Source organism: Myodes glareolus, chromosome 8 (genome assembly GCF_982192425.1).
Source record: "Myodes glareolus chromosome 8, mMyoGla1.1, whole genome shotgun sequence".
Classification (NCBI taxonomy): domain Eukaryota; kingdom Metazoa; phylum Chordata; class Mammalia; order Rodentia; family Cricetidae; genus Myodes; species Myodes glareolus.
Genome location: NC_142033.1, coordinates 91,269,981 through 91,280,060, shown reverse-complemented (window position 1 = coordinate 91,280,060; position 10,080 = coordinate 91,269,981). Strand labels below are relative to the sequence as shown.

General features: G+C 46.1%; 1 protein-coding gene across 12 annotated transcripts in view; it reads left to right on the top strand.

Annotated features, from left to right (window-relative positions):
* The first annotated feature begins 313 nt into the window (after positions 1–313).
* The window catches only part of Ehbp1 (EH domain binding protein 1), a 263,173-nt gene continuing 253,406 nt past the window's right edge, over positions 314–10,080 (top strand). For 11 of the 12 annotated variants that reach the window (XM_087909209.1, XM_087909211.1, XM_087909210.1 and 8 more), the window contains exons 1-2: positions 557–704; positions 1,525–1,928. In XM_087909209.1, coding sequence (XP_087765335.1) covers positions 1,825–1,928 — 104 coding nt within the window. In that variant the 5' untranslated portion in view covers positions 557–704; positions 1,525–1,824. Of the gene's footprint in view, positions 390–556; positions 705–1,524; positions 1,929–10,080 lie in introns of those variants that run through there. The other variant, XM_087909201.1, reaches the window with a different exon arrangement.

The following is a 10,080-nucleotide window of genomic DNA, read 5'->3' as shown; positions in this document are numbered from 1 at the left end:
AAACCCCGCCTGGCAGCCGGCACCTTTGACGGACAGCCACCTTCCGCAATCGCTTTCCAGTTCACTATAAACATTCCTTACTCCTCCCGCTGCCCTCTCTCAACCATTCAAGGGAATGGGCGGGATCGTCCTTCGTGATTTTCAGTTTTTTTTTTTTTTTTTAGAAAAGGAGGGTAGACCCGGAGGGTTCCACCGCAGGAAAAAACACCTCGCGGGCTAGGGGTGGAGCCCGTGTGACCGGCACAAGGATCTGCCAATGACCCGCCGCATTCACCTTAAGGCCCGCCCCCGTGGGAGGCGGGGCCGTCTCAGCTTCAGCCAATGGCGGCGGTGCGGACAGAGGTTGAGCCGCCGTGGGTAGGGTTAGTGTGAGAGGTGCGGCGGGGGAGGTAATGATGGTGGTGGCGGCCGAGGAAGGCGGGGGAGGGGGCTCTGGGCGCTGAGCCGCGGCTGAGGCAGGGCTGGCTCGGGGGTGGGGGGCGGGGGACGGGGCACGGTCGCAGGGCGCTGCGCCGGGGAGGGGGCGCTACGCCGGGAGGGGGCGGGCGTCGTCCGCCCGGGAGGCTGCAGACCCCGGCTCCCGCGAGCGCCGCGCCGGGCTTCGCTGTTCCACGCGGCTCCAGCGGGGATGGAGGACTCGGTGGCAGCGGCTGCTGCGGCGGCGACGGAGGAGCGGCTTTGAGGAGGGGACAGCGGGATTAGAGGTGTGAGGAGGGCTTGGAGTGGGCTAGCGGAGGGGCCGGGGCTCGGGGCCGGGCTGGGGGGTCTAACGGCAACGTTTGGGTGACAGGGACCGCGGCTGGCAACGCCTGTCTCTGCGGAGAGAGGCAGGGGTCTGCACTCGGTGCGTGAGGAGAGGAGGCTTGGGCCGGCTGCTCCTGATGGGGGAGGGAGGCACCGCACCCCGCACTGTCCGCTGGCCCGGCTGGTCATTGCTTCAAGCCCAGGCAGGAGTTTCCATTCCCCTCCTCCTGGCAGCCAAGGTGAAGGGGAAGCAAAGTGGCCTGGAACTGGGACCTTGCCCTCCCTCTGCCGAGAGATTTCCCTCCACTCCTAGTTCTCCATCCATTTCCCTCTCCTACTGAGCCAGCGTTTCTCCCTGCGCCCCAGCGTGTTCAAAGCACATATTCTGAGACTCGAGCCTATTAATTGTCGGCTGAAAAATAAAGTTTATTTAAAAATACTCCACTCCTCCCTCTGACTGGTGGTGGACATTGCTCAGCATCCCCGACTTTCCCGCCCTGTTCTCCCTTCTGTGATGCTAGGTAGGGAAGGCTGGGCCCAGCTGGGCTGGCGTCTCTCAATGGTTGGTGCTGACAACCTGGTATATCGCCTGTCCTTGGTGCGATTTGTCATTTCTTCTCGGTATCTGGCATCCTTGATGTCCCTGGCTGTTGAGGCCGATGTTTTGTTTCATTGTTTGAGAAACATGCAGATAGCAGAGGTTGTTGCCGTCTTATCTAACACTTCTTATGCTGCTGTCCTCATGTTCTTTCTCTTTTTTGTCTCTGTTTTGCTTCGCAGTTCTCCAGAATACGCGTCATATAGGTGGAGTGGTGATGTCTTCCTGAGGGAACCTCCTCTCGGTCCTCGGGTCATGCATAGCAACTGTTCTTGACTGGGCCATTCATCGAAAACAGGATTTACCCTGTGAAACAGGGAGAAGACTTAATGGACTCCAAGCATCATTTCAAGTTTTAGGTTTTTTTTTTTTTTTTTGAAAGTACAGACATACATGCAAAGCTCTTGGGTGTTGGGCCCTCTGCTTTATTAAGACCGCTGTGTCGCTAATCCAAGATTGTTCCAGTCTTTTGACCTATCACCATGGCTTCAGTTTGGAAGAGACTGCAGCGAGTGGGAAAACATGCCTCCAAGTTCCAGTTTGTGGCCTCCTACCAGGAGCTGATGGTTGAGTGTACAAAGAAATGGTAAGATGTGCTGGGGGTAGAGATTGATGTCTGCTTGCCCAAATACTCTGTGCCTTGAACTTTGGCTCTCTTGGTAGCAGATTTACCTTTCAGCGATACACAGTGGGCAGGGAGCTGCTGACTCTCAACAAGTACTGTGCGTGTGCTGTTGCTGCTGGTACTGTCCCTGTGGGTTTTAATTACTCTGTTTCACAATATCTCAGAGGACCACACCTGAGAGCACACCTGAGTACCGTAGTTTGAGTCTTAGGCCCATTTATCATCAGTGTAAGACTAACTTTATTTTTGTAACTTTAAATGAAGAATGGTTATGCATATGTTTTTAATGTAACGTAGATCTTAATTTCGAGGTTTATATTCTACAGACCGGTGGTGTTATTTTGTTATTTTTTTCATTTGTATTTAGAGAATTTTTTTTTCACTGTTTGAATAATGGAATGCCAGTCTACACAACCTTAAAAATTCTTTTGTGAAATGCTTAGTCAGGCAACTGTATTTTCTTCTAATTGCCTAATGGGATACATTTCTTGGCAGGATTTAAGGAAGCAATTAGTAGCAGTGGTCTATGATTTGCCTCTTTCCATTTGAGCAAAGTAAATTTAGGGCTTTCTTTTACTGCTGTGAATGATAAGAAACAAGAATTCTTAGCGAGGGGGAAAAAAGTTAATCTTAAGCAAATGGTCCTTTGAGTTTTGATTTATTATAGCTATTAAGCACTATTACCACAGAATAAGTCCATCTCGCCAAGGACTGTGATCTCCCGTTGGTAATGAGCTTTCTTTCGAGCACTCTTGTCTTTGCTGAAGAAAATAGCTTGTTTCCTCCTAGCAGTCTTGGTCTGGTCTCGAGTTTGTTAGGAGCATCATTTAAAATCAGCTCAAGAAGTACATGCAGCGGCTAGGTAGTTTATGCCAGGTGCTGTTGGTCCCCTGTCCTCAGGGAGCTTACAGGGCGGAAAAAGAATTTGCTGTGATAGGTACAGTAATGTAAGTATGTTTTAGGGATTTTCGTCTGTTTCACCCAGTTGGATAGGCTAGGGGTGTTACTTCTCTGTAATTCAATTCCCATGTACACACTAGTCATGGTGCCACGTTATAGATGGTTAAATCATTTAATTCTGTCAAATGATTAGAACAGTGGCAGGGACATAGTAAATACCCATTAAATGTCAGTGTTTTCTTTAGAGTTCACAGAGCAGAGAACAGTAATGCTAATAAGGGTAAGGGGTGACGTCTTTTGTGGCTTTCCTGAGGTATAAGCTGAGTTTTATTATTTTTTGGCTAATTTATTTATTTATTTTTAAATTTTTATTAGGGTAGTTTAGCCAGCCAGTAAGCCTTACGGATCGTCTGTCTCAACCTCCCCATCACCAGTGTCACAAACAATATGTCACTGAGCCTGACTTTTTACATGGGTTCTGGGGAGTGAATTCAAGGTCTCACTCTTGTGTGCAAGCACTTCAGTAACTAAGACACCCCCCCCCCCCCGGCCCAGGCTGAATCTCAGAGATGCATAGTAGTTGTACAGCAAGCCAGAGAAGGAGAAGAGAAGAACATTAGAAATTCTCTACGTTTAGACAACCAGGATACATGCTGGGAATTCAAGTAGTAAGGCTTGATATTATGAGACTTTAAGTGTACCATGACGGCTGGGTGACTGCTTCACACCTTTCATTATAAAGTAGGCTGAGGCAGGAGGATATGGAGTTGGAGGCCAGTTTGGGGTATAAATTCCAACTCTGAGGGGTTTGCAGTGTGATAGGTCATTTGAAAGCCTATAAGGTCTCAAATCTTAGAAAGCCATGTGTTGATATAAACAGCTTGGGCTCTAGAGCATCAGTGACGGTCACTGGAAGTTTTGAGATGGAGAAACATTTAGGTGTGTAATTGGACAATGACCAGGACCGTGGTGTGGAGTAAGGATCCTAGACGAAAGTGGGGGTGACTGAGGCAGCGATGTCAGGGTGGCTGTTGCAGGAGGGTCAGGTGAAGAAAGGGGTGGAGTCTACCTAGTGGCCGAGGGCGCAGAGAGAGTTGGCTGGAAGAGACTTAGGGGCCACTCCACTTGAGCAACAGGGAAGAACGGTGCAAGGGAGAAAGGAAAGTTTGGTTGGCACTAGGCTTCGGCCTGTAAAGGCAGGGACCCTACTCATGAGGAAGGCGGTCCTTGGATCTGATTCTTAACTTGGTAGTATCCTGGGAACATCTGCTTTGAATCTAATTTGACCACTGTAAGACCAGGCTGACTTCAAACTCACAGAGATTACTCAGCCCCTGCCTGTTAGTTCTAGGATTATAGGTGTGAGTCCCCATACTTGACTTGAATTTCATTTCTTTTTGTTGTTTTGTTTTAGTGTAAATCGCTTCCCCCCCTACACCGTTTGTTCTGATCATGGCTTCCCCTCCCTCTACTCCTTCCAGTTCCTCTCCACCCCTCCTCCCATCTGGACTCACATCCTGTCTAGCTTTCCTTAGAAAACAGGTATCTAAGGGTTAATAATAAAACATAAGATAAAACAAAGCCGAACAAATCGGAATAGGAGAAAACATATATAAGGAAGAGAGCCCAAGAAAAGGCCCAAGGAACAGATGCAGATGCAGAAAGACATGCAGAGACACTCCACACTTTCAGGAATCCCATAAAACACAAAATCGGAAGCCATAACAAAAATGCAAAACCTGAAGAGTAAAAAAAACAAAAAAATGATAAAAATAAATAAAATATAAGTAAAAATAAGAACTAAACAGAAAATAAAAGCCCCGATATCTGATACGACATTATGAGAGAAGGAACCTCCGAAGATGCTGTTGAGTTATTTTCTGTGGCCCATCTACTGTTGGGCTTGAAGCCTACCCTTAAGAGCAGTTTGTTCCCCAGTGAAGCTCTTTTGGAGAAAAAAAATCTTTCATTTGCAAGTGGTTATGTATTGGAGATAGGTTCTAGGTTAGGGATGGGGCGTTTATATATTTGTTCTTCCAGCTCTAGAACTCTGTCTGGTGCAGACATCTGCAGGCCCTGTGCGTACTGCCTCAGTCTCTCAGTTTAACTGAACTGAGGTAGCTGTGTTTTGAAGGCCTTGTTTCCTCGGTGTCCTGGTTTCCATCCCCTCTGGCTTTTACACTCTGCTTCCTCTTCAGCTGAGTTGCCTGAGGCCTGAGGGGAGGAATTGGATGGAGACTTCTTCTTCAGGGTTGAATGTCCCATTGGTCTCATTCACAGAGGAAGCTTTTCTGACGGATGGCCAAGCAAGGCACTGATCTGAGTGTGGCAGAGTTCTGTTAGGAGTCATTTTATTACTGTGCTCCTTTAGTAGACTGTAGGATTTGATTGTCCCCTAGGTCCTCATCTGTTTAGTCTCAGGGTCTTGGCACCCAAGCAGTGTTAGGTGTGGGTTCCATCTCACGGAGTGGGCCTTATATCAGGTATTGGTTGGTTACCGCAACAAGCCTTGTGCCACCATTGCACTAGAGTATCTTGCAGGCAGGACACCATTGGAGATCAAAGGCTTGTTCCTGGGGTGGTGTTTACATTTTCTTCTGTTAGTCTGCAAAATACCTTCCCATGCCAAGATTCTGGCTATTAGGGCGAAGACTCTAGATAGGCACCAGCTCCCCTTCTCCATCCTGGGAGCTGTGTAGGTGTTTTCAGCAGTAGGGCCTTGCCTTCTGTCTGTGGAGCAAACAATAGCCTGGGTTGTTTGAGGGTCCCACAAATCTCATCTCTTAACTGCATAGGATATTCATGTCATTTTTCAGTTAAAAGAAAATGAGTTTCTTGGGTTTGGTGGTATACACCTGGAATCTTAGGACTGGAAAGGTTGAGGCAGGAGGATGAGGAGTTCGGAGCAGCCTCCATTACAGAACCAACTGGAGGTCAGTATGGAGCTACCTGACACTCTGTTTCAAAAAACCAATCCAAACAAACAAACAAAATCAGCTTCTTGTGGGGCATGGTGGCTTACACCTGTAATCCGGTCACCAGGGAAGCTGGAGCAGGAGGGTCACCCTCAAGTTGGGGCTGTCTTGTTCTAGAGAATGAGACCCTTTAAAAAAAAAATTAACCCCTACTGAAAAAGTTCCTTCCTCATAATCTGTAGTAGCATCTTTTATGTTCTACCCTTGAGCAACATTTAAGTCATCATTAACACATCTTAAGTCTCTAGTGAAAATCCAGCTATATTAGTGAGTAGCTTGATTACGGCTCGGCTCGTTGTGGTCTAGCTGTCAGATCAGTCTGTGGTTAGATATGGACTTCAGCTGCAAGCATTTGAATGCTCTGTAATTTTCAGATGTGCAGTACCATACTGTGAACTCTTTCTTGCTTTCATTTAAAAACTCAGTTTAGTGACTGAGAGACAGCTCAGTGGCTACGAGCGCTTGCTACTCTTGCTGCAGAGGATGCTGGCTTGGTTCCCAGCACCCACATGGAGGCTCACAACTAGCTGTAACTCCAGCTCTAGGGCATCTATCACCTTCTGACCTTCACAGGCACCAGATACACAGGTGATGATCAGAAATGTAGACAGGCATTCATGTACATAAAGTAAAAATAAGTAAATCTTTAGTAAACATGTAGTTTAAACCTAGCAAGGTGATAGTGCCCATGGAGTGACATCTATTTGCTATATGGGAATTTTATTTGTGAGTGGATCCTTTGGTAGAACTTTAAAGTCTTTGATTATATAAGAATTGATTGTAATCAGTTTTAGTTAACATTTCTTTTGCCTTACTTTTCTTAGAGTCTTGTAAAAGTACAAATCAGGCCCAATTTCTAAACTTGTATCCTGTAGTCTTTTTCTTTTTCATTTCTTTCATTATTTAAATACTTGCCAGAACTCAAATTATTTTATGTGTGTACTGAATTTAAAATCTGTTTAAAGCGTATAAAAATAGACTTGAACACACAGCGAGAACATTTTCATTAGCCATGTTTACGTTTTATTTATTATTTATTCGTTTATTTATTTTTGCAGTGCTGGGGATTAAACTCTGGGCCTTCTGCATGGTAAACAAGTGCTCTCTACCACTCAACTGCTTCCCAGACCTACTTCTATGATTTTGAATATTACTTTGGAGATATGAAAGAAAAAAAGTAGAGGAGGGAAATTTAGAGACACTGATCAAATAAAAACAAGTGGCATCCAGAAAACTCACAGAATCAACTAACGGGGGCTCATGGGCTCACAGAGACTGAGGGAGCCAGCATGGGACTGACTTCAGCACTCTGTGTGCGGTTACAGTTGTGTGCTTGGTCCTCTTGTGGAACTCCTAACAGTGGGAACAAGGGCTGTCTCCAACTCTTTTACAGGCTTTTGGGACCCCACTCCTCATACTGGGTCACCTTGCTCAGCCTAATACGTGAGGAGTTTCTTAGTTTAACTGCAACTTGATATGCCATGTTTTGTGGATACTCATGGAAGACCTGCTGTTTCCTAAACAGAAACAGAGGAGGGAGGAGGGGTGACTTGAGGGGTGGGGTGGTAGAGGAACTGGGAGAGGAGAAGATAGGGGAAGCTTCAGTCAGGATGTAAAATAAATAATTTAGAAAGCACGAGTAACATGAGGGATGAGTTATGTGGATGTGGAGAGGACAAGAAGAAAGGTGTGGAAATTACAAAAAGAAGAAACTGTACAAAGAAAAACGGTGTTCCCTCAGGACTGACTGTGCTCTGTGGGGTAGTGATCTCTGTACTTAGTGCCATTGCCGTTTAGAATCTTGCTACTTAAAAAATTTCCCGAGACTCAGGCTTTTGTAGTACCCAGGAACTAGATCTACCAAGTTACAGTGCACCTTTTAACAAAATCCACGGTATATACTTACAACTTAAGGAGCAGTAATTTCAGGTCAGTATTTTCAGGACCATTCTCGACTCTAAGGGAAATAAAGTACATGAAAAAGAAACTGTGTCCTGCAAGTATTTGTAAGTCACTAGAATGAAGGTGGTAGGTAGGATGGGCTTCAGGAAAGCCACATGTGTGGATGGAAGAAGATAATGGGACTCCAGGGTGTGCTTCCCAGAGGAGGATGTGGTGCTTCTGTGACAGGGGTAGAGGAGCACGTCCTGTGTTCTCTGGTCCTGCCTTGGGCTATGTGCCTGGCAAACAGCAGGATGAATGTAGAGAGTCCACAAGCAAATGCAGGACCTTACCCTTGGCCAGAGACTGGATTCTGTAGAGCAAAGTTCTGGGATTTCTGTTCTCTCAAGTTTCTTTCTCTTTAGTGGCCTTTTAAAGTGGTGTGCCTTTGCTCTGAATTGAGGTCAGCTGGGTTCAACAGGGTCCAGTACCTGACTCTGAGATTGTAGTGGTACTTGGACTTAGGTCAGGAACTAAAAACAGAAAACAGTATCCCTGATGTACTCCTTGGCCCAGCTTGACTGCCACATAAACACACAATAGTGAATTTGGAAATGGTGGGGGGTTTTGACTCCAGGTCATTCAGTTGTTAGTCTTGTTTTAGGTGATCAACCTCTTGACAAGGTTGGCCATTGGAAATGAGTTTGAAAGAAGCGACTTGGCTGTCATTTTCCTCTTACTTCCTGGTGTGATCTTTTGACCTAGGGCTAGAGTTACAGTTTTCCCCCCACTCCTGCCCCAGTGCTGGAGTTACAGATGTGTCCCGCACCTGCCCCAGTGCTGGAATTACAGATGTGCCCCACACCTGCCTCAGTGCTAGAGTTACAGATGTGTCCCCACACCTGCCCCAGTGCTGGAGTTACAGATGTGCCCTACACCTGCCTCAGTGCTAGAGTTACAGATGTGTCCCCACACCTGCCCTAGTGCTAGAGTTACAGATGTGCCCCGCACCTGCCTCAGTGCTAGAGTTACAGATGTGTCCCCACACCTGCCCCAGTGCTGGAGTTACAGATGTGTCCCCACACCTGCCCCAGTGTTGGAGTTACAGATGTGCCCCACACCTGCCCCAGTGCTGGAGTTACAGATGTGTCCCCACACCTGCCCCAGTGTTGGAGTTACAGATGTGTCCCCACACCTGCCCCAGTGCTGGAGTTACAGATGTGTCCCCACACCTGGCCCAGTGCTAGAGTTACAGATGTGCCCCACACCTGCCCCGGTGTTGGAGTTACAGATGTGCCCCCACACCTGGCCCAGTGCTAGAGTTACAGATGTGCTCCCAAATCTCACTTTTTTATGAGAGTTTTAAGGATCAAAACTCAGGTCAACATAGTAGGCATGTAACTGAGCCATCTCTCTTTCATCTAAAATGTGTGTTTCTTTGTGGTATGTGTGTGTGTACATGGGTAAGTGAAGGCCCTAGGTCAGCCTTGATTATGATTATTGTTCAGGTGTTATCCAACTTGTTTTTGTTGTAGTTTTTGAGACAGATCTCTCACTTTACCTGGAAGTTATGGATTTTGCTAGACCGGCTGGCCAGAGGGACCTAGGGACCTAACTGTCCCTGCCTCCCCAGAGCTGGGATTACAAGTGTACTTTCCACATCGGGCTTTTCTATGTGGGTTTTGAGGTCTGAACTCAGGTCCACATGCTTATATGACAGCCACTTTACCAACTGAACTGTCTCTCTGCCCTATAATTCCCATTTTAAATATATAATAAGATTATACGATTCAAAATTGAAGAAGTATGAAAAGATATTATGTATTTCCTTGAAAGCAACTCTCATTGTGCCATTGATTCACACATATTTACAATTCTTTTTACTTTAGGACTTGGAAAATAAAAACTAGTTCTTCTCACTGTTTAAGTTTGATGTTGCGCTGAGAACAATTTAGTTTTCTCATTGGCATAGAAGGCTAAACACATTTTAAGTATTACCTTTAATTTATAAAACCCAGATTATATCAAGGAGTCTCCATTTCAGGCCAACTTCTTTGGAGACTTAAGTAAGTGTTTCTGTATTGACTAGTAGAGGATGCAGTTTTACATGAACCTTGATGTAAAGAGCTTTTGAGCTAAGTTTTGAAAAGAAGAACAAACTGATTGGAGATGCAGTGTAGTTGGAGTATCGGGAAAGGTGTGTCTGGAGAACTGTGGACTGTGATAAAGGGATAGGGATGAGAGCCTTGGTAAGGCTTTGGGGTTGTAAGTGTGGTGGGAAGCCATTGGAAGGATTTGAGCAGCAGGGAGATTTAATCTGCTTTACTTTTCCAAAATATTGTCTTGAATGCTTTGCA